Source organism: Equus caballus, chromosome 7 (genome assembly GCF_041296265.1).
Source record: "Equus caballus isolate H_3958 breed thoroughbred chromosome 7, TB-T2T, whole genome shotgun sequence".
Classification (NCBI taxonomy): Eukaryota; Metazoa; Chordata; class Mammalia; order Perissodactyla; family Equidae; genus Equus; species Equus caballus.
The window spans coordinates 58,836,262-58,860,963 of NC_091690.1; the positions used below are offsets into that span (position 1 = coordinate 58,836,262).

At 36.6% G+C, this 24,702-nt stretch overlaps 1 protein-coding gene across 2 annotated transcripts; it reads left to right on the top strand.

Moving 5' to 3' along the window:
- The first annotated feature begins 380 nt into the window (after positions 1-380).
- Positions 381-21,660, top strand: CHORDC1 (cysteine and histidine rich domain containing 1). 2 transcript variants are annotated; one of them, XM_005611976.4, is made up of 11 exons: positions 381-986; positions 4,551-4,600; positions 7,318-7,374; positions 8,403-8,560; positions 10,599-10,702; positions 11,349-11,404; positions 15,166-15,236; positions 16,210-16,315; positions 18,643-18,762; positions 19,207-19,269; positions 19,528-21,660. In XM_005611976.4, the coding sequence occupies exons 1-11, from the start codon at positions 923-925 to the stop codon at positions 19,672-19,674; spliced, it is 996 nt and encodes a 331-aa protein (XP_005612033.1). In that variant the 5' UTR covers positions 381-922; the 3' UTR covers positions 19,675-21,660. The 2 variants fall into 2 exon arrangements, with proteins under 2 accessions (XP_005612033.1, XP_001488703.1); XM_001488653.6 differs by having other exon boundaries at positions 395-986; positions 11,346-11,404.
- Positions 21,661-24,702: the final 3,042 nt, after the last annotated feature.

Genomic DNA, 24,702 nt, shown 5'->3' on the forward strand with positions numbered 1-24,702 from the left:
CCCCAGTTTGGGAAATATACAAGTCGGAGCTAGTGCTGTTTGCAAGCGCCCGTTAGTGTACAACTATACTTTTTACACCGCACTTAATGAAATCTTACTAGAGGCTCCAGGATTGGAGAATTAAGTATTGACCAACTGATTAAAAGGAAGCTAATATTAAATAGTAATAATTATCCCAGGGTCTTAGGAGCAATTGTGACCATTTCTAGCACTGTATTTGACCAATACTTTTCTTTGCTATTTTCATTTTTAAGTGCTTTGCATTTTCAAACTGATTTGACTGCAGTTACTCAGTTACTAAAACTGCTCCCGATGCCTACATTCCTTCAATGTTCCAGAGATCAGGACAGTGACATCTGTCCCCCACTCCTCTCGTCATTGACTAAGCAGCCACGGTCTACGCAGAGGATTCGGAACTCCTGTGCTAGGATTCTACACTTACTCTCAAGCAGCTCGGGGACAAACATATCGACAACACTATGTAACCACAGTCTCAAAAGAGGGACGCTGGGGTGCAGGGGCGGAGGGGGCAGGGCGACCACTTTGGGGCGCGAGATGCCCACGGCTCCGGAGTGGCGGAATCTGGACAGCATCACTCCCCCGGCGGCCTGCACGCTCTGCCGTCCAGGTTTCCCTTCCACGAACATCCCGGGTCCTTCCCCGACCGCCGCCGCCACCCGCTGGAGTCCGACCTATCGCGGTCACCCTCGTGCCCGGCCTCCGCTGCTTCCTCCTCCTCCTCCCCGCTCCTCTGCGCCTGCGCGACCGGAACATTCGCGAAGGTTCCTGAAGCGGAACCGGCCGTTCCCGGAAGCCGGCAGCCGCCCAGCCGCCAGACCGGTGGTTGCGACAGGGGAGTTGTAAAGGCGCTCGCTGGTGGCTCCCGGGCTTTGGGCCTGACCTGTAACGGCGGGAGAGGGAAATGGCCTTGCTGTGCTACAACCGCGGCTGCGGCCAGCGCTTCGATCCCGAGAGCAATGCGGACGGTAAGGGACGCGCCGCAGCCTCCGCGCGGGCCACCTCCCCCGGGACGCGCGGGGCCCCAGGGCTCCCTCCCCCGCTCCTCCTGCGACCCGGCGCCGCGCTGCCCCGGGCAGGGGCCTCCACCCCGCCGGCCGTCTCCGGGGACGCCCGGCCCTGTGCAGCCCGAACCCGCGGCCCCCGCTTCCCCCGGTCGCACGTGTGTCCCCGTCGTCCGGTCACTGGCCGGTTCACCTGGAACTGAGAACATCCTTGGGTCTGTCCGTCCACTGTCCTCGTGTCCCCCCTCCCCCGCCCCGGTCTCTTTGGAAAGCAAATGCTAACCGGGTGTTGCTGGGCTCGCTCTGCGGCTCTTTTGCTGTTATTGTGTGTGAGTGAGTGAGTGACAGAAACCGAGACACAGGCTGAGACCAGAGGCTTGGCAGGGGGCTGGTTATCCTGGCGTTTGAATTTGCCCTCGTTGTTAGGAGTATAGAACTTTATTTGTATGAGAGCCTGCTGTCGGCTTGCTCAGTCGACCCACTGTTAATAAACCTACTTTCCCTAAAATTGTTCTTAGTTAGGAAAATTATTCTCTATCTTGGCGCTGTTAAGTTTGATACATCCGCCCGGGTGGGTGGTACATTCGTTGTCCTTTACTTAATAGCTGTATTTCTTGCGTATTTTTGCTGTGGCAAAATTAAAATTCCCATTTTAATACCATGCCATCTTCGTGATAAAATGAATGACCTCCGCAGCGCCTAGGTATAGAGTGAAGGGTGTAAGTGAAAGTTAGTGACTGGACTAGGTGAAGAATAGAAAATCACCGATCATTTTGAATTTTGATTGGTGAATGGGGTAAAGGAGTGAGCTGATTCCTTGAATATTGTGCCAAGTGAGATTTTCTCAAATTCCTCCAGCGTTTATGGTATGTTTTCTGTATGCCAGACGTTGATCTATGGCTTCATGCCATTATCTCATTTAATCTTCACAACCCTCTGAAATGTGCATTTTTAGACCTGTTTAACAGAGAAGCCGAGTTCAACATGGTTCCGCATCGTGAAGGAGATTAAAGTCCTTGCCTTTTAAAATCTGTCACCTCTGAGTTGTCTGAAATAGTTAGTTTGGTGCAAGGGTAAATTGGTGACATTATTTTTTTTGTTTGTTTTTTCCAGAGATTGGCACCTGGGCTAACAACTGTTGCCAATCTTTTTTTTTTCTGCTTTATCTCCCCAAACCCCCCCTGTACACAGTTGTATATCTTAGTTGCACGTCCTTCTAGTTGTGGGATGTGGGACGCCTTCTCAACGTGGCCTGACGAGTGGTGCCATGTCCGCGCCCAGGATCCGAACCCTGGGCCGCCAAAGCAGAGCGGGAGAACTTAACCACTAGGCCACGGAGCCGGCCCCAGTGACATTATTTAAAATGCTAAAACCATTGGCAGGATTCTAAGGGAAAGATAAATCCAGTCTTTGTACAATACTCAAGTTACTGTCATTGACATTTTTATGATATTAATATGAAGTTATTCAAGAGTAAAATTGTGAGATTTCAGTGAATGACAAAGTCGAAGAATAAGGGGTTTTAATGCCGCTTCTTGTTGGTAGCCTATGTGAAAAGTAAATTGCCTTAGTGTCTGCACATATTCTGCTTTAATGTTAACTAAAGGACAAAGGCTAGTATTTTGTTGCATGGGACAATGTTTGTTTATAGGGTGTTATATACCAGCCTAAAATTAAGGGGAGATAGAGGCATTTTTTTGGAAGTCAACTCTGTTTGAAATGGTACAGCACCTAGGGGAAGAGTTAGAAAGGGGAGGCCAGGAAAGCGGGGGAAGTAGACACGGTGTGGTCAACAGGACCAGATTGAGCGGGGAGCGCCAATAAAGTTGCGGAAAGTCTATTTGCTTTAGTTAAGTGGGGGTTATTTTAGAGATTTAAAAGAAATACTTCAACTAAGTTGGCTGACAGAATGGAAAGTTGAGAAAATGGAGATGGGGAGTAGAAGACATGAGCTGGTAGCACCCTGTGGACTAAGCTAGAAGAAAGTTTTATAGAAAGGGAAAGCTTTGACCTGTGTAGTGACTGAAATAACAAGGCTCCCGTCTAAGCCAACATGACCTTTCAGTTTAGCGTTGAAGGGAGACATGGTGACTTGCATATATTAAACAGTTACTCTGGAAAAGCACCACTCCACAGACAGTATTTGACTTAACCCAAGCGTGTGAGGAAAGCAGAGCAGCTACCAAGAGGCAGAGCCTGAATTTGAGCCAGGGTCTCAGTGTTAAAAGCCCTTGGCTCTTGGCCACTGCTGCGCTGTAGCTTCTTACTCATAAAATATCCCGGCGCGAAACAGGTAAACCTGGTAAAGAAAGGCTGGAGAGGAAAACATCCATCTGCTTACCATTGACTTTTGAAAGTGGTAATTTTAAAATTTTGTTCATACTAGTTGAAAGATTAGGACCTCACTCACTCCTGCTGCCATTCTGCCCCAAATGACCATGATTATGATTGTGCCTCTTTTTGTGTTATACGTGAAACGTTTTATGCCTCTGACTGTATGTAAAACAGCTTCTTCCCAGTCCACACGTTTACTTACTGCCCTGAAATACCTGAGCCTTTCTTGCTCCATTATCTGGCATGCTATCTGTGTAACACCTGGTTACTGACTAAGGAAACTGCACTGGCTGTTAATACAGAGATAGGGAAATTTCTCTAAATACCGGAAATTAATCATTTTAAGGCACCACCAGTAATCAGAGGCTGTAGACAACTGAAAGCTAAGCAGACTGGAAAGGTTCAGCAGAGAACCTTCTAAGAAAATTGCTCAGGTGTGGAGCTGACCTGTTTTTTTCTCAGCTCATGGTTCTGTCTAGCCAAGGAATAAGTGTCTATTATCTGATTCATTTTAACGTAATACTCCATGTTGCAAACACTAATAAGCCCATTTTCCTAAGAGTTAAGTAAAAATTAATAGTGTAATGGGGAGGGGGGAGGGAAATACAGAACAGAGATGAGTGGGAACCCTGAAAATAGACTGTAGAACTTAAACAGCTTTGTAATGAGGGTTGTATCTAGGAATTGCACCTTTCTAGGAAACTTAAATTGGCAATTAGAGATTATATCAGTTTTTATGATTTTGAACCTATTCTTCCAAAATATCTTTTTAGGAAATCTGTTGGGCAACCTTTATGGTTCAATATACATAAAAACACCTAAGTTTGATAGTACTTTTGTAAAAACAGAATTGAAAGATGGTGGTCAGTATCTTGGAGCTTGAAGTTTTGGTCCTAAACAAATTTTACTGCAAAGATTAAAGGATTATAGAATATAATTTGTTATACTTGAACTGTTCTGTGTTATTTTTACCTATAGCTATCATACTCTTGAATTAGAATTTTAACTATTTCTATTTTAATACAATATTTAAGAACTGTGTGCCATTCATCAAACTTGAGCGTTAGTCAACTTTTAAGGAAAAGTAAAGTATTACCTACATTTGGAGAAAGGATCGAATGTTAACCCCTGAAGGAAATAATGATTTTTCTTCATTATAAAGTGGTGTTTTTTTTCTTCTCTGTTTTTGACCAGATGCTTGCACATACCACCCAGGTGTTCCAGTCTTTCATGATGCATTAAAGGTAGGAACTTGATATGTTTCCGTCTCTTCATATTTATGTAGTAAATTTAGAGGTATAATACTAAAGCTTTTATTTTCTCATCTTTTTTTCTCAGCTTGTGATTTTCTACTTTTTTAATGACCATTTTGGGGTCCTTTAGGCAAGTACTCCACTAAAGGCAAAGACAGTAGATAGTAGATGGTGATCTTAAGGTCTTTTCCAGTTATAAAATTGTTATTTCTATTCCAGCTCTTGTTTTCTATACTCCACATTTCTTCACTTCCTTAATTTTGAGAGGAAATAAAAGCAGTTGCATTGACTCTTCATCTCTCAATCTGTCAGGCACCTGCTGTCTAAAAAGAGCAGCTCTGGATTTTAGGAAAGGTTGTTATAAACACTCAATGGTGCCAATCCTAGGGACAGACATGTGAGTTTGGAGTAAAACTCTAAACACAAAAGAGATGCCACGTGTTTTCCACCTGTACTTCCTTGGTGTTCTGGAGAAGTGGAGGAATAGTAGAATGTTGTTTACCAGGTTCTTCTTGGTGAGTTTATTGATCTTTTAAAATTCATGATAATATGGTTCATTTTCCATTGTGTATCTCAAAAGAAAATGTTGCAGTGTGGCTGCCATGGTTTTCTGTGTTGCTACTTTTGTTCTTAGGAACTCAAACAGTCTTACATGTTTAAATATCGTTGATGCCCTTTGAATTTCTAATTATATACTTTCCAGGAAGTAGTTGGGCCTTTTTGGTGTTTAACTGTTAGATAGCCAAGTGTAAACAAAGATCTACAAACAGATAACAAGTTTATATTAGTCTGGTTAGTTCTAAGTGAGGAAAACAGAGCAGACATTGAATTTGGTAAGTTGGGACCTGACTCCTCCATACATTTTTTTAGCCTCTTTACAAACATTTATGGGGATGGAGGCTGTAGTTCTTTGGAGGATTCATTTTTGCGAGGGGTGGGAGATTTAATTTTTCCTGGTCTGCTGTTTATTCTGCATGCGTAATTCTCAGTCTTTGGCTTCTTATTTTCTCTCTTCAGTTCATTCATTTCTGTCCTTAAATGTCACCTCTATGCCAGTGGCTTCTACAACATATTTCTATTTATGTGTGTCATTGGCAACTGCAAACCAGTTTCCAAAGTGAATTATTATTCCAAAAATAGCCTGCCTCTCATGTGCTGCTGCTAGTAATAATATCACTAACTTTCTAGTCATTCAGTCCATCGCTTTCTTTGTGTATCACCCAACTGTTGATCACCCCGATTAGTCTTAATGATTTTACTTTGAAGTATTTTTGTTTCTCTCTCTTCTCCAACCCCTGTTTATTACTGTCTCTATCAACATTTCTTGAAGACCTAGGCTTTCTAAAACTACTGGACTTCACAGTCTCGTAGGTTTCAGACAAAATATGTGGTTCAATGTAGTGTTTAGTGTTGCCAGTTTTCTGTTTGAGCAAGTAGGAAGTCAAACATTGCATTAACGAAAGAAAGAATATTTTAACATTTAAATTAGAGGAGGCATATTTAGAGAAAGGAAGATCTTTTTTAAGAAAAGACAGTTAGCAACGTGATACTCACATACTTAAATTTATCCTTCCGTTTCTCATTTTGCTGAGGACTGCCATGGATTCCAGATTGGCATTTGGGTATAACTAGTGTATATCTTGTATGTATCCCTGTATCCCCAGAATACCTCATATAATCTTCATATATGATTTAGACAATAAAGTTTTTTCTCATATAGAATAACTTTTCTGATGACATTATCACTGCTAATTAAAGCCTATATTTAAGGTTGTAGTAATTTTTCATCTATATCTCAATCAAAGATAAGAGAATTAATGCAAAGTAAAAGGGAATTTAAATTTCAAAATAAAGGGAAATTTGAATTATAGCATATTTAGCATTTTCTTTAAAAAAAAAAAACCCTCTAATGCGTATTTTGGGAAAAAATCACTACCAAATTTTTCATACAGTATATTGAGCAAAACAGTGAGGCCCAGAGGGATCTGTGCAAAGCTAGTCCTTCAGTCTGAATTTGAGGCATCCTTAGTCTTGAGACTGCTGCATTTTTCTTTCCTTATTCCGTAAACTACATTGGAATTACAGGCGGCAACTTAAAGCTGTTTTTGGTAAGCCACTTGGTAGTTGTTCAGAAATCACACACTGCATTACAGTTTCTGTTTTTTTATGCCTCTCACTGAAAAGATCATTTAACCTTCAAAGGTCTAACAGTGCTTAGGCTGCTACGTTCATTAATCTGTGTTGTTCTGAAAATAGAATGCTGACTGCTGGGGGACTGCTACGTTGAGTTTGTTTAGAAACTGAGTTATTATAATTATCTCTAACTTATTAGATTTTTAAGGTAAAGCGCTTCACTTGCTCCCTAGATCCTTCAGAATATATAATGTTTTTAGAAATTATAAAATGTTTTTCTTCCAGAAGTCAAGTACTGTTCTTGAAAGCAGAAGCACTTTATTTTCCTGTTTCAAGGTGCTTCCTCTCATGATAGATCACAACACAAATCACTTTTAACATTGGTTAATTCGTCTTTTTTAAAATTGAAGACTAAAAATCATTTCATTTGGCTAGATAAATCATTTACAACTTGTGAAATCTGTGTATATGCAGGTCACTTCTAGATTCAAGGCGATACATGCAAATGGACTGTTTTAGTGGATTGTGGTTCTCATGCAAATACAGTTTTCAGTTTTTTCTTTTATGTTTCATAGGGTTGGTCTTGCTGTAAAAGAAGAACAACTGATTTTTCTGACTTTTTAAGCATCGCAGTAAGTGTTAATTGTTTTTTCTGGAGTATCTCCTGAAAGTTACATATTATAGGAAGCTCCACATCTGAGGAGTGCAGTTTTGGGCATCTATTGACTAGTCCCTGTTAACCTGTAGATAGTACCTTTCCTTTAAAATGGAGCTCACCTCCCTTCTACAGCTTGTAAAATAAAGAATGAATCTATCTGTTTTAGAAATTAAAGCTTCAAGATATTAATTACCCACTTGCCAATTTAGGTTTCTTCTTGGTATTAGTAGTCTTAAAAGAACAAGAAGAAAGAGGAAGTGGTAGGCAACAATTTAAAGCCTTTCAGTTAGGAACAGTAGTTCTTATCAAATCTAAGATACCGTTGAGATACACCATTATTTTCTATACCCTCAAGAAAGAAAACTAAAGCTGTTAATTGAATGACATGTCATTGATCTTATGATTTCAGGGATGTTAAAATACATGTATGCCTCAGTGGAATGTGGAAAACGTACTTAGTGTTTATTGAATGTTTACCACCTTCCAGATGTGTCAAGTATTCTATTATTTTATTTAATCCTCTTGAAAAATATCTTAATTGCCATTACCTTCATTTTACTGATGAGGAAAACAAGTTTAAAAAGATTGATTAACTTTCTCAAGGTCATATTTATGCTAAAGGTCGTGTAACTATTAAGTATGAGAACTGGATCTCAAATTGAGGCCCTTTTCTGTAAATAATTTGTAGAATTCTCCTTTTGAGATCTCCAGAATTTGTTTCCTGTAAACAAGAAGTTTATGCTGTATGTTTAATAGAATAAGTTAAGTAGATAGTTATGAAGTGTAATTCAAAGGCTTTTTTTAATGTATTATTCAGGTGTAAGCACTCATTTACAAATACAGAAAATTTGAAGTCTTATTTTTAGTTTCTTAAAATAGGTCAGTGTGATAAAAGTGGAGAAAACATGCAATCGAATTTATTGATAAAGAATTGAAAAACAGTATTTCTATTATGTGAAATAGACGATAGGATAACTCTTAATGAATGCCTTTCACTGACAGGGCTGTACAAAAGGTAGGCATAATAGTGAGAAGCCGCCCGAGCCCGTCAAACCTGAAGTCAAGACTACTGAGAAGAAAGAACTATCTGAATTGAAGCCCAAATTTCAGGAGCACATCATTCAAGCCCCTAAACCAGTAGAAGCAATAAAAAGGCCCAGGTATGCTTTATACAGCCGCGTATTTTTGTCCAACTTGAATAATAGCATTTGTTCCTGGTATTTTCTTTTATGATTTTGCGTAATACCATTTGTAGCCATTGTGTAGGTCACCAGCTTTTGAACCATTTGGTTTTCCTTAGATAGATCTTTCATTTTTGTTCCCCCTCAATTTGAGGGCATGTACACAGGAAAACTTCATTGCAGATTTGCTCACTGTACCATCATAATTATGCTCGGGGGGAGGAGCCACACATCTTTCTTGTGCCTTGACGTGTGTCTTCCCCTGTGGCATGGAGAAATTCTGGAAAGGAATTGTCCTTGTCAGGGAATCAGTTTGAGTTGAAAAAGAACTTAGAGGCCTTCCTTTCCATTCTACTGTTTCTTGACTATGTTCTAGACGTTCTTGGCAGAAGACTAGTTTCTTTTCAAATAATTGTAATGAAGAAGAATTTACTTTTACTTCAAAGCAGTACATTTTGTTGTTACTAAGTCAGTGTATAATTTTTCCTTATATTGAGCCAAATTCTGTCTCTTTTTTGTTCGTCCTATTTTGGCATTTAGGACCAGCCTTGTCACTTACCTTTTACTTTCTTAAGCCTGAACACTCTTAATCTCATTATTACTGACACGTTTTTAATGTATTTGACTTAGATGGCAGGTCTGTTAAAGTACTTTTAAAATATATTTAGCTCATTTTGTAGTTGAGTTATATAGAATCTTCATACTCACCGTCTGGTCAATTAGACTCCATTTTACATTCCCACATACGCATGTTGGGTACGACTGTTAACACCAGGTCTTCTTCATGTTGCACTTGAGTATTGAATTTTTTTAGAACCAAAATACAGGACATTAAAAACAGATGGTTTTTGGCCTCAAATACAGCCTCTGTTGATATTTTTATTCATACTATGGACTCATGGTTTTCCCAACTTTTTCTTTATTGATCTTGCTTAAATAAATTTATAGCATATTAAATAATACTAGACCAATATAAGAACCCTAAGACCTAAGAGACTTTGATGTTTATTTGTTCATTTAACCAAACTGCTTAGAATGATTTTATTCCACCTTCACCTTATTCATAATTATGAGAGACTTTATCAAATGGCTTGCTGACTGATTTACCAGTTAAAAAATAGGGAAAGACAAGAATTCTGGTATGGCTCATTTTTAAGTATTACGGTGGAGTCCACTATAATTGACAGTGTGAGTTAATATTTTCTTTAAATACTGGATAGCTAATAATTTTATAAGAGGAAGTGAGAGAAATTAAATATTTTATCCTAAATTCAATTGGTAGTATGGTAGAGATGACAAGGATACAGGTTTTTTATGTACTTTGTTAATGCCTTCTCCATTCTTAGTGTTTTTCATTAAGGATGTAGAATGAGTAACCTAGGATTTGTTTTTATTGCTACATTCATTAATATTCTTAATACTTACAGAATGGACTTAAACAAATTGTACATGCAGCACTTAACCATTGTGAAATGTTAGGGAGTAGTGGTATTGTTGTTTTTAACCCTACTAAAATTGCCTTGTGATACAAGATACAATTGTATCTCAATTTATAGGTGCATATAGTGGTGTCCACACAAAGTGAATTATCTGCACCAGTAGGAAGAGGGATTTACTTAGTACATCTCAATTGCCTGTTTATTATATGCTCAGCTTTCTGCTTAGGCATGCAATGTAAAAGTATACTTCATGGTCCCTTCCTTAGAGTTACTCATCCTGACAAACTGAATTCCTAGTCTTTACTTCTTTCCCATTACCCCTACTGATTAATAATTTAATGTATTGGCAATACCACGATTATTTGAGATTTAATATTTTAGTATCAGGACTTTTTCTGTTAAAACATAGAAATGTAGATACGTTATAGCAGTTATTTGCAAAATGCTTTTTAATGGGAAGAACTTGATTCACAAGGCATTTGGTTTCTTTTCATAAATTAGCTCTCAAGTATTTGTTTTTAATATAAAGAAATATTTTGGTACATCAATAATGGTAATAAAGTTTCAAAATTCTCCAGCCCAGATGAACCAATGACAAATTTGGAGTTAAAAATATCTGCTTCCCTAAAACAAGCACTTGATAAGCTTAAACTGTCATCAGGGAATGAAGAAAATAAGAAAGGTAAGATTTTGTTTTGTATTTTTTCAGTACAGTTAACCAATTATCAGAGGGAGACAGGAGCAGTATAGTTTACTGAGTATAAATATTAAAAAGTAGCACATTGTAGTAAAGAACTTTTTGTTTTCTAAATGCCATTAATACCGCAGAATGAATATGTGGTTTATTCCAGTATGTCTTTATTAAAAATGAGACCTTGCTAATTAAAAATTTTTTTCCTCTGTGATTCATTACTTTTTTAACAGTGAGTTAAATTTCTTTGATAATTTTAAATGTTTCATTGTGCGTAGTATAAAATATATTCAGTGTTCTCTGACCTATACCTGATCCCTTGGGAGAACCCTTTCATGATTTCTCTGTTACAAGGTTAAGATTGATAAAGTATTGCATTATAGAATAGAAATGTGTCATTTATCATTTGGGGGATATAGGCTAAATGGAATTGTAATAGTTTTTTTCTTATTAGATTTTTAAATATATTACATGAGAGGTCACACAGAAAATTTAGTTACTTAAAATATCAGTGATTTTTGTATTTGTTTTCTTAAATTCTTGTTTTATGTAAAAGGTTACTTTTTAAAAATGGCACTACCATAAAGTGTTCTATTTTAATGTTTCTAATTTGATATTTTTTTCTTTGTTTCAGAAGATGACAGTGATGAAATTAAAATTGGGACCCCATGTAAAAATGGAGGGTGTTCAAAGGTACATGTTATAAAATTTGTGCTGTGTCATGGAAGTAAAATTTTAATTTTGAAAAAGAAAAGGCAATTTACGGACCCGATTCAACAAACATTTGGCCGCCTGTTAGGTGTTGGGCACTGGGCTGTGGACCAGGGCTACGAATGTTGATAAGAGACTGTCTCTGAGGAGCACCGTATCTGATAGAGTCGTTGAAATATGTAATTCTAATTCAGTCAGCATTTACCGAGCACTTACTATGTGCTGTACGTTGTTCTAGGGGCTGGGGATATAGTATTAAATAAAACAGAAATTTCTGTTCTCCTGGAGCTGATGTTCTAGTTTGGGGAGAAGGGCAACAAACAGGTACTTAAGTATTATGAATTAATATAGATAAGGAGAAGAAAAAGCAGATAAGGAGGTAGATTGAAACTATTTAAATAAGATTGTCAGGGAACTCCTTTTTGAAGTGGTGACAGAAAGTCAGAAGTCTGAATAATGTAGCTGATGAGTTATGAAAACCTTGGAGCAGATATGGGAGTAGTGTGCATAGAGGCTTTAGAGCTTGATGAGTCAAGGAATTAGGAGAAAGGGCAGTGGGGCTTGGTCAAGGGTGTGAAAGGAGAGGGTCAGACAGGTAGACAAGATTATGGAGGTTCTTATAAGCCGCAGTGAGGGGTTTGGGCTTTAAGTGAAATGGGAAGCCATTATCTGTTTTAAGGAAGAGTTTTAAAAAGATAACATTTGCTTGATAAGTGGCAAATATATTATAATGAGGCAGGAGTGGAATTGGAAGAAGGAAGACCAACTTAGGATGCTGTTGTTGGAAGGCCAGGCAGTGGGATTGGAGATTATGTTTTGAGAAATGGTTAAATGTGGGATGTAATCAAATATCTCAGTGAGGCTTTTTCCTATGTTCAGATGTAAGATCGCACACCCTCTGACATTTCCGCTCTCACTCTTCTTTTTTTCCTCCTTAGCACTTGTCACCTTATTTTGCATATTTATTTTGCTTATGATCTCTCCCATCTTACTTTCCCTTCCCTTCCTTCTCCCATGGAAGGTTTATAAGGAAAGAATTTTATTTGCTTTGTTTTTGTTGTATCATGAATTAGAGCAGTGCCTGGCACGTGGCAGATGTGTTTAGAATGAATCATATTTGGAAATATTAACAGGCCTTGCTAATGAACTGTAAGTGAAGGGGACGTCTGGTTCCAGCAGCTAGGTGATTCATTAACCAAGGAGAAGATGGGGTTGCGGGAGCAGATTTGTAGTTTTCCCTCATGTTAAGTTTGAGATTGTCTTGCTCATGTAGGGATGGAAGTATAAATGTATTCACATGTGCTTAAAGGAGAAGTAGTAAATAAAAGAGAATGACTAATTCTCGGAGTCGGGGAGACAGTGCAAGTGGTAGGGTAGTGGAGGAAGATCAGAGAGGAGGCATCCCAGATGAATTTGGACAAAGAAAGACAGTTCTGTAAATGGACAAAAAGGAAGAGGATCTTCCAAGCAGAGGTAATAGTAGCAGTAGTAACAATAAATAAAAACAATAAATAGTTAATAATAATGGTGTAGAATTTGCTAGTGTGGAGTTAAGATTAAAAGAGATAAGTAGAGGTCAGATCCTGAAAGTCTTTTATAATGCTCAAAAGTTAGACCTTATTTTAGATTATGGAATCTGTTAAAGAAAATTTTTCATCTTTTTCTGTGGAATGTAACATAAAAATATCCAAATATAAGTTTATAAATACCTCAAGGGATTTCCACAAAGAATGGCCCTCCTTATGCCTACCCCTCCCAAAGGTAACCACACTTTTGTGTCAACGTAGGGTAGTTTTGACTATTGTGAACTTAATGGAAATAGAATCTTTGAACAGACACTCTTGTGTCTGTCTTCCTTTGCTTAATAAAATGTTTAAGAGTTACCCTTGTTGCATGTAGCTGTAGTTTGCTCATTTTCATTGCTTTAGGATGTCATTGTTTGAATGTCAGTCAATTTATGCTTTTTGCTTTCCTGTAAATTTTTTTGATTAATGCTACTATGAACACTTCTGTGCACAACTTTTGGGGCACATGTACACGTTTCTATTAGGTGTATGACTAGGAGAGGAATTGCTGGGTTGTGGTGACGTGTATGTTCATCTTTAACAGATGCTTGCTCGTAGTTTTCCCTGGTGGTTGTATTTACACTCCCAGCAACAGAGGTTGAGGCTGGTTACATGTGTTCCACACCTTGGTCCTACTGTGTAATATCAGTATCTTATATTGTAAGCCATTGTTGTGGATATGTAGTATCCCCATTTTAATTTTTACTTTCCTGACTTTCTTGATTATGAAGTTGAGTACTTTTAGTATGTTTATTGGCCATTTGGATATTCTTGTGTGAAATGTCCAAAAGCTTTTACTATTTTTCTATTACACTGGCTTTTTCTTAGTGATTTTAGGAATTCTTCACATTTTTTAACTATGAGTCCTTTGTCAGAGAGGGAGACTATACTTTTTGACTGTTTAATAATGGCTTTTTTTAATAAACAGAGGCTCTTTAATTTTCATGAAGTCCAATTTGTCCATCTTTTCCTTAAGATGTGTCCTATTTAAGAAATTTAAGAAATCTGCTTACTTCAGGGCCATGGTTATTTTCTCATATATAGAGACACATTTAAATGGACAAACCACCTGGAACTGATTATTGTTTAAGGTGTAAGGTAGGTTTAATGAAAGACTTTAAACAAAAGAGTGATACATGTTTTAATTAGGTAGTAGTGTACAGAAATTGAAGGCAGAGAAATGAATTAGAACATGTTAGTATAGTCTCACTGCCTAAAATCTACTAGTGATCATGAGGAACATTAGCAAATTAAATTGATAGATATTTTTAAGTCAAATAGACAGGATTTCACAATAGACTACATACCGGTTGAGGGAGAGGAGAATTTGAAGAGGACTTACAGAACTTTGCTTTAGGAGACCGAGTGGATATGGTGCCGTCACATAAGATGGGAAGAAGTGTAGGAGGTTCAGGGGACGATAGTGATGTTCAAAATCTAACATAGTGGGTTTCATGTGCGTATGCAATATCCTTAGGAGATAGACACTCCTGGTACTTTGGATTTACAAAAAGTAAACATCCAGAATTTTATTTTCTGTACTTGTAGGTGGTTGCTTTAAATACCAAAATAGAAAATAGACTACTGGCTGCATCTGTGTTTTATTAACATAACTTTTTGTGAATTCATCTGTAGAGCCTTCATCTACAGCAGCAATGGGGCCCGGATCTTCCAGACAAACCCTGGATATATATATAGGTCTGCAGCTCATTTTACCCTTCGTAGGGATAAGAAATCACTATAGAACTTCCAGAATTGCTTATTAGATTTTCTATATTAATTCATAATGCTCACACAGAGTTTCTGTACACATAAATCAAGCTGTAACTATATTTCTGTTGAGAGTACTAATCCCTTTGTTTCTATATTGTTCTGTAAATTTAAATACCTGAATATGCTTGGATGTGACCTCATACCCAAAAGTGAAAGCATCTTAATACGTCCTATTGCCTACTTTTCTATTTGCCTTTTTCACAGGGAACTGAAACTTAAGCATGTCCAAAAAGGAATCATTTTTCATTCCTTATTGGAATGACCTGGGGTTAGTTTATGAATGTTGTAGGTAATTGTTATTTCTTGAGCATTTTCATAGTTCATAGAGGTCACCAGTACCACAAACATGTCAGATGTAACGTTGGCATATGAAAGTAATCTTTTTCCTCTTTTTTTCTCTTTTAGACATACCAGGGTCCACAGAGTTTAGAAGAAGTCTGTGTATATCATTCCGGAGTACCTATTTTCCATGAAGGGTAACTTATATCTGACTAATTACAACTTTATGGTAGAAGTTACCAAAGTTAATATGCTTTAAACGTTATTTGCTATACAGCATTGTTAGGTATTTTACTTAGTTGTCATGTAATCTTTTCAATAACCTGGAAATGTGGGTTTTGTCTTTTTTTCCCCCCACACATGAGAAAACTAAAACAACATTACAGTAAGTGGCCATTGTGGTTCAACCCCATGGTTTTCCTCATTCGCTTATATTTCAACGTGGTACTCATTCTCTTTGGGCTGAGTAGTTTTCTGTTTGAAGGACTGTCATGCACATTGCAGGATGTTTAGAGTTTTTGGTCCTGGAGCACTAAGATACCAACGTTGTGGCATCCAAGAAAACCCATGCTTTTACATAGCCCTCAGTTGAGAGGCTCTTTTCTATATTACGCTGTAGTTTCTAGAAATGCAGTACTGTGTTAAAATCTTCCACCCTTTCTGTGTTCTTCAGGACTCAAAGCCAAAGTTTTACTGTAATTTTGTCTTCCAGTGATAGATTTTTCTCCAGCAAATTATAGTGGGTTTCACCTACTTTGGGACTGACCATCACAGGTTGTGTAAACATTAGTTTGCAGTTTGTTTGCATGTTCTCACTTTCCTGGGTTATTAAAATGTGAGGATTTTAAATCTTTGGTCATATCATTTTTTGGTAGCTTCGTGAGGAAACTGGAACGTGAGCTATTAGTGAAAAGCTGGTTTGGAATTTTGCAATGGTTTTAAGCATCCTTATTCAGGAGCTCCAAAATTGCTATAATAAATGGCATTCTGGCTTTAAAATTATTAGTCTTTGAATCGTTTTAACTGTTTAGTAATTTAGACACTTGTACGATACTAAAGTTGCACTTTTTAAGTTGATTTTCTTTTTAAATCACACCTGTCACTATAACACTTGTGGACCTAATTGGTTGTGAGATTTTATTTCTGACATTTTTCTCTGATAACTTAAAGGATGAAATACTGGAGCTGTTGTAGAAGAAAAACTTCGGATTTTAACACATTCTTAGCCCAAGAAGGCTGTACAACAGGGAAACACATGTGGACTAAAAAGGATGTTGTAAGTAGCCTTTTCAAAATTAGCACATTGTGTTGTATTCATGTGAATCATTTTTAGAAGATTTGAGATTATTCTTTGTTTAGATTTAAAAAATTTACCTCGCACAGTAAAGTTTTGATGTGCCCAGAAAACTAAAATTAATCAGTCAAGCTGCCAGAGCACTGCCCTTTGATCAAAATAGCCATTGTGTTCACTGATGCAAGTATGTAGGTTTTTGTGAAATACTTTTAAGCATTCCGAATTGAAGCATATTTTTCTGTAATTCCGTAGCCTGTTCCCACTTTTGTTTTTCAAAAATCACTTTTCTGCTCATTTGGTGTTATTAATCATTTAGACTTCTTATTCTCTTCTTGCCACGTAAAACTTCATTCAGCCGTTTACACATGCACAAATCCTCCATCTAGTGGCCAAAGAAGAGGATTGCAGACCTGTTTTGTTGGAATTGTTTTGAATGCCTCTGCTTGCTACAGGGAAATTTATCAGCAGAAAAAAGAAAGCATCAGTTCATACTTCCTGGACAGCTTCTTTGGTTTGTTTTGTTTTTTTGGTTTTTGCTGAGAAAGTTTCACCCTGAGCTGACATCTGCCAATCTTCCTCTTTTTTGTGTGTGAGCTGCCACCACAGCAGGGCTGCTGACAGATGATGGTGTAGGTCCAAGCCCAGGAACTGAAGCAGGGCTGCCAAAGCAGAACGAGTCAGACCACGAGGCTTGACTGCTCCTTAACCACTAGGCCTCCGGGGCTGGCCCTTGGACAGCTTTTTTTTTTTTCTCTGAGGAAGATTAGCCTTGATCTAACATCAGCCGCCAATCCTCCTCTTTTTGCTGAGGAAAATTGGCCCTGTGCTAATATCTTTGTCCATCTTCCTCTATTTTATGTGTGGGACGCTGCCGCAGTATGGCTTGATAAGCAGTGAATAGGTCCATGCCTGGGATTCAAACTGGTGAACCCCAGGCCGCTGAAGCAGAGTATGTGAACTCAACTGCTACACCACTGGGCGGACCCCTTTGGACAGGTTTTTAAAAAGACTTGGGACTATGCAAATAATTTCTCAAAATCCCATTAAATTGTGAGAAGGCAAACAATTTGTTGCTAAATAAGTGTTTGTTAGCTATTGTTAATGCATTTTATAATGTATTAGTTTTATGTGCTGTATTGACACTCATAAGCCCATGACAGTGAACCTTTTCAGTGTATGTATCTTTTAACTTAGAGAATAAGTGTAAATTCTCAAATTGCTTTAGGGATTGATTTATTCTATATTTGAGTGTTGTATAGTTGCTGCTTTTTTAATAACACATGGTTGGATATTATAAATATATCCTTCAAGTTATATAATAATTATCTATCACAAAACTTTCAGGAATGTTTATTAGAAACAAGTGAAGTCTCCCTGTATTTTCTTCAAGGTCCAAAGTTTGAAAAAGACAAATATTTTCTATTATATGCAGAAGGATTCAGAGTATACCCCTTGATGTAGTAATGTTTTTTTTGTTCTTTAGTGCATATAGTTATCAAGTATTTTGTCTAAGCTAGTAGCAAAGGGCAAAAAATGTAAATGATATGGATAATGTAAATTCAGTTAGTATAATGGTATCAAAATGTAAATACCTCTTTTTACAGCACTAGTGTCTCGGTTTCCTGCCTTATGGACTAAATTACCCTCATTTATAAAAATATCAATTTGTCTCTGTTTAAAATAGTTAATTGATAATAACAATCTACCACTGGTAGGTAATAACTATTTCCATAATAGTAATCAAGATTACTTCTACAAATTTCCACTCACTTTTTTCTGCATGTTGTTATGAGAGGAAACTAATTATTCAATAACACTAGCAGGCAGTTATAAGTAGTCAATTATTTTTTCCCAAATTTCAGCTTGTGGAAAATAAATAGAAGGTTCCTATGCCTGAGGTTAAGATGTTGTCTCGTGTATCTACTGAGCAATGTCTTCTCACTTTACTCTCCAGAGAATGTTTAGATGGCTGACTGAGTAGATTGCAGAAGGTTAAGATTGGATAAAGTTTAGTAGGAGTTCTTGAATTGTCTTTTTCAACATTTATTAATGCTGTGGCCCTGAAAGAAAAATACGAAATGGAAGAAATAAGCATGTTCTCAAATCATAAAACCATATTCTTTGTGTCATGATATATTTAATTGTGTAAACTTCTTGGTGGGAACTTTAGAAGTTGTTTGCCCTTAAAACCATTAAGGGCTTAGTTGCACATAGTAATTTTTTCTCAATTAGATGGGTCAAATTCTTCTTTTTAAGAGGTTAATTATCTGGCACTTTGTATATTCATAAGAGCTTCTTTTATATTACAGGGCAAAAAAGTTGTTGCATGTAGACATGACTGGCATCAGACTGGGGGTGAAGTCACCATTTCAGTATATGCTAAGAATTCACTTCCAGAACTGAGTAAAGTAGTAGCAAATAGTACCTTGGTAAGTACGTTGAGTATCTTTGAGTAAAAGTTGTCTTTATACGTTATTCTTTATGTTAGTGTATTATAAAATATTGTTCTTGTTTGAGCTGATTTTAAGGTACCTTTTAATCTTTCTCATTGGAAAAAGTAATTTGAAATTACTTTCACAGAAACTTTTAAATGAAAAGCTCTGCCTTATAGTTTTTTCTGAAGCATTCTGAAGATACTACCGTAGCTTAGAAAATTTATCAAATAATATGGTACTCAGTTCTCATTGTGAAACTTCAAGTTAATTTTTCTTTTCTGTCAATGGTTTTTTCAAATAAAAAATATAATACTGGCAGTTTCTTAAAATAGCTTAAATGATTTTTATCAATATCTTCTTATTTTTGTAATCATTTTTTATGTCATATACCTTCAGTTTGGATTTGATCAGTTAATCAACTTTCTATATCTGTTTCAGTTAAATGTGCACATTGTATTTGAAGGAGAGAAGGAATTTCATCAAAATGTGAAATTATGGGGGGTAAGTATTAGGAATCCAGCAGAATTTTTTCTTACAATTTAAAATACCATTTGTACAATAAAAAGCAGTACTTTAGTAAGCTTTGATGCAAAGTAGATACATAACTTACCATTATTCCTTACCAAAAGGTTTAAATCTTGTATATGAATGGCCTTAGAAGCTTAGATTTTTGATTATTAGCATAGACAAGACCAGTGTTTTCCTGGAAGACTAATAAAACCACCCAAGTTTACTGTAATTCTCTTTGATATGTTGCAGGTGATCGATGTAAAGCGAAGTTATGTAACTATGACTGCCACAAAGATTGAGATCACCATGAGAAAAGCTGAACCTATGCAATGGGCAAGCCTTGAACTGCCTGCAGCCAAAAAGCAAGAAAAACAAAAAGAAGATCTAACAGAATGAGTTTAGGGGCGGGGGGCCTGCAGGGGGGAGTTATTGCCTATTCCAGAGTTGTTAATAGGTGGTGAAGTGGTGGCTTGCTGCTGTAATCTTTCGTTTTGTTCTTGTTGATGTCGTTGAATGTGGCATTTCAGGGTCAACAGTAGGTTCTTAAAAGCCAAAGTCAGTTTATATTTTTGTGCCTCCCTGATTATTCATTTCTTCTCACTTATAGAACTGTTAGTTATGTCCTGTACTTGAAGGAGCTAGAAACTAGCTCATACAGAGTTAGAGTATTTTTTAGTATATTATGTTAAGCTGAGAAATATAAAGGAACATTTGTTTTGTTCACATCTTTATTATCCCATGATTAGTAAAGTAAGATGGAATGTCAAATTTTTAATTAGTTTTTTCATGAGTTTGTGTTCCTGTAGTACTTGAAAAGCTTTAAGAAAGAGATGAAGCTCTGCATTGTTCTTTCCACTAGAGACAGTTCGTTTTTCTAGGAGGGTTAATTCAGAGGTGGTATAGTAAGCAGTTAAAGGGGAATATATGCATTGATTAACAAATCAGAATTTGTTTACAACTAATTGAATTAAAAAATTATGTCAGCACCTAGATTACTTGCCAAGCAGTATGATTTAAGAGTATAGGAAACATAAATAAAAGTATAGAGGTATCAGTTCGGTTAAAATTCACCATTTAAGACTAAGCAGTAATGTTAAACATCTCTTTCCTGATTATTTGTAGCTGCTTTGTATGGTGTTATGCCTAAATTTATAGTCATAAATTTAGGCTGATTTATAGCCTACATCCTCTCAAAATCTTTACTTAGTTATATATACAGACAAATTATCTACATCTGGCCTCCATGATGGAAAACAGTATCTATAAAATTGTAGACTTACGGAAATACATTAGGGTATCAGAAAACTAAATATTAAAGCTTTGCTTTATGACAACTGTTACATGTTAGATAAATAAAATAGCTTAATTGTTTTGGAAATTTTTTTTAGGCTTTCATGAACAACTTCCCAATTCTAGGTGATACTGTGTTGATAATATATTGTCCTTTATTAAATGTGGGTATCACAGAATTAGATTGTTTATGCTGATTGAACCCATTTAAGGATAGGTTACTTTTTGAGGCAGTGCGGAGCTCACAAAGAAAACTAAAATTAGGAAATGTTATGAAGCCCAAACTGGCAGAACTTAATAAGTTTGGGTATGAATTTATATAGATTAAAATTATTATTTCTCAAGTCATTTGAGTCTTTTTCTTTTCTTGGTGTTAATGGAATTCTTATAAAGAATTTGCAGAAATACAATTTTAGTTAATAAAGAATTAGTATATCTCACTCTCCTACCCTTAGCAAAGAACTGTTAGATGTAGGTATGTAATTATTAAATGGTTTAGCAATAAAGATGTAAAAACATCTGGCAACCAGGCTTTCATGACACTAAAATTCTATAGCAAGAAATTTTGGGCAGTAAATATTGGGCCCAAATAGTTTCTAGTACTTGGGGCTGTATTTAAATTTTTAAAAGTTATGTTTCATAATTTGTGAACCTGGGTTCGCTTGGAGACCTGAAATTTTGTTTATTGTTTAGGGGAGAGGTTGGTTCCTGATTTAATTTGAGGTAACAGTTAATGCTTTTTTGATGTTTCCTTCTTGAGACTGTTTTCCCCTAAACAATATCTTAACGTGTTATGTGCGTTTGAACTATTATTTAAAGCAAGTGAATTTGCATCTGTTAGTTACAAAGCACTGACTTTTGTGTGTTTTTTTGTTTGTTTTTTGAAACAGCCTATGTATTTAGTCTGGTTATATTAGTGACCATTCTATTTCCTTACTTATTCCTATGAACCTCTGAATTTGTTGCCCAGATAAAAATCTAAATATCTTATCTTAGACTCATACATAAAGGGACACAGATATAATTAGGTAGATCATGTTTTACTTTATCAGTCTGTCAAAAAAAAAAATAAAAAATGCTTGTTTACTTTAAGTTGTTTCTCTAGAAATATGCTTTGTCTTTCTCAGCATTCAAAGTAATTATTGTACCAAAGCAGTCAAAGCTAGGTTTATTATACACTTGGTAACTAATCTGACAGCTGACCTCAACATGGGAAATACACAGTTCTGTTTTTCTTGCCTAGCACATTTGTTGGTATAAAGGAAGTAAGGTCCTAAGAAGTTGAGCTTTTATTTGTTTAACCTCTTATTTTGAGATAGTTTTAGATTTACAGAAGAGTTGCAAGAAAAGTACAGAGTTCTTTCTGTCCTCTATTAATCTTCCACTTATGTTAAAATCTTACTTTACCGTAGAACTTTTACAAAACTAAGAATTAGCCTCGGTAGAGTACTGTTAACTAAAGTAGACTATTAATTTTCATCATCTGTTTATAGTGGGACACTATTAAAGGGTAGTTCTTGAGACCTATCCTAGTTTTTTTGTAATAATTTAAGCCAATAATTTAAACCTTTAAAAATATAAATTGAGGGGCCAGCCCAGTGGCGTCGTGGTTAGGTTTACATGCTCTGCTTCAAGCAGTCTGGGGTTTGCCGGTTTGGATCCTGGGTGTGGACCTAACACTCTGCTCATCAAGCCACTCTGTGGCGGCATCCTAAGTACAAAATAGAGGAAGATTGGCACAGATGTTAGCTCAGTGACAATCTTCCTCACCCCCCTCAAAAATATATATATACTTGTAAATTGAAATTAACGTGCTATAGACATACGTTTATAGGTCAATGATGTAACTTCTTGTTATAACCATATACTGTCAAAAGAACTATAGTGACTTATTTTATTATAATTATATTTTATGCTAGAGATTTAAATTCTTATTAGGTATAACTTGTGTGGTTTTCTTTAGACAATTCTTCAACCATCTAAGGGTGAAGAGATCTTAAAGACTTCTTGCAAATATTTTAAGGTGACTTTGGGTTATTGCTCTGCAGCTCTTTGCTTTAAAAAAAAAGAGAATCAGTCATGCCCCGGCCTGAAAATGCATGTCATGCATACACCCACAGTAAATAAATTTTTCAAAGCTCATTTATGAGGTCCAGTGTCAGTTTTAAGGTATTTTGCTTTAAAAAAAAAATCCTGAAAATGCATGTCATGCATACACCCACAGTAAATAAATTTTTCAAAGCTCATTTATGAGGTCCAGTGTCAGTTTTAAGGTATTTTGGTATGTTCTCTGTAACTTTTTCTTTTTTTTTTTTTAACAGCTACGTCCTTTTATTAAGTTGTGTGAGAATAGTAACAGGGCTCTTTTTTTGTTTCATTGCCAGTTACTTTGATCTGGCATTCATATTTGGTGTCTATTTTGATTCTTAAGCCTATATCATAATTCCATGGCCTCAGTTCTGAAATGCAAACTAAGTCCAGCTTGTTTTAAGTTCTGATAATAAAAGTTTCTTTTCATGGCTTTTGTTTGTTTGTTGGGTAGGTAGGAAGTTGGTTTTTTACCTACTTGCTTCCTTATTGCCCAAGTATCTTAGAACTTAAACTCATCTGGAGTTGTTGCCTGGCTGGCCTTGTTTAATTAAGTGTAGATGCCTGGGGCTTTATGCATGTGGCATTATTGCTAAAATACTGGGCTTTGCAAAGCTTTTCTTCTGCATAGTTATTGTTTGATTTTAAGTTTTTATGTAGTTCTTGGTTGTGAAGAATTCCTTCAAGAACGGTTTTTCTGAAGAATATGTTTTTATTAAATGCTGATGACTTTTCTCAGTTTTCCAATTTAGTAGGTCACCTTTAATGTCCATTAAAGTGAAATAAAACTTCCAGCCTTAAACATTTTTCGTTGCTTAAAGATTATCTCAGAATAGTTTAATTTGTCATTTCTTTTTGACTAATCAGATATACTGTCCAAATGACTGGATTGTTAAATTATGTTTTTTAAGACTGCTAATTGAAGTAAGATTACTGATTAAGCCTAGAAGAGGAGGACCCCCCTGAACCTGGAGTATTTTCCCCTCCTCCTTCAAAGATGAGACTAGATGAGTGTGTTAATGTTTTTTTAAAACACTGATTCTTTCCTTCGTAATGATTATTTCAGTTTGCAGTTCCATGTTTATTCACATTTTATTTGCATGATTAATTTGTTAATGGCTGTATCCTCTTGTAGACTGAATATAACCTTGACTGTTTATCTTTTGGCCAACCATTGTATCCCTGTTTTCTACTATAGCACTTGGTATATTGGTTGGTTCTTGTAAATATCAAGACATCCAGCAGTTATTATGGGCCAGTCACTGTTCTAAGGGCTTTAATGAATTTGAACTTAATCCTCATGACAACCCTATGAGGTAGGTTCTATCATTATATTACAGGCAAGGAAACTGATTTGTATCACAGGTTAAGTAACTTACTCAAAGTCAAAACTAGTGAGTTGTGGAGAAGAGATTTCAAACTCAGGCGCCCTTGCTTTGTGTTCTGTGTTAACTGCTATTGTATGCTGCTTATGTCAGTGGAATTAATAGGTTCCATAAAACATTGGCACATAGCATGGAAAACTTGTAACACTGTGTTTGGTCATCAGGAACAAATTTTTAATTTCGTATGTTTTGTTAGAAAATAAATTTATAAAATATATAGTCCTTTTGTGTGGATGGTTTTGGTTATAATAATAGCTAGATTAAAAACTCATCAAGTGCGCACGTTCCACTTCAGCAGCCCGGGGTTCACCAGTTCGGATCCCGGTTGTGGACATGGCACCGCTTGGCACACCATGCTGTGGTAGGCGTCCCACATATAAAGTAGAGGAGGATGGGCACGGATGTTAGCTCAGGGCCAGGCTTCCTCTGCAAAAAGAGGAGGATTGGTGGCAGTTAGCTCAGGGCTAATTTTCCTCAAAAAAAAAAAAAAAATCATTTGTGATTTGACAGCTCTTAGGGTCTCTAGTTTCTCTAAACAGCCTCCAAAGAAGTTTCAGAATCTTCAGTTTTGTAAAGAAGTTTCTGGGGGCTGGCCCCGTGGCCAAGTGGTTAAGTTCGAGCGCTCCGCTGCAGGCGGCCCAGTGTTTCATCAGTTCAAATC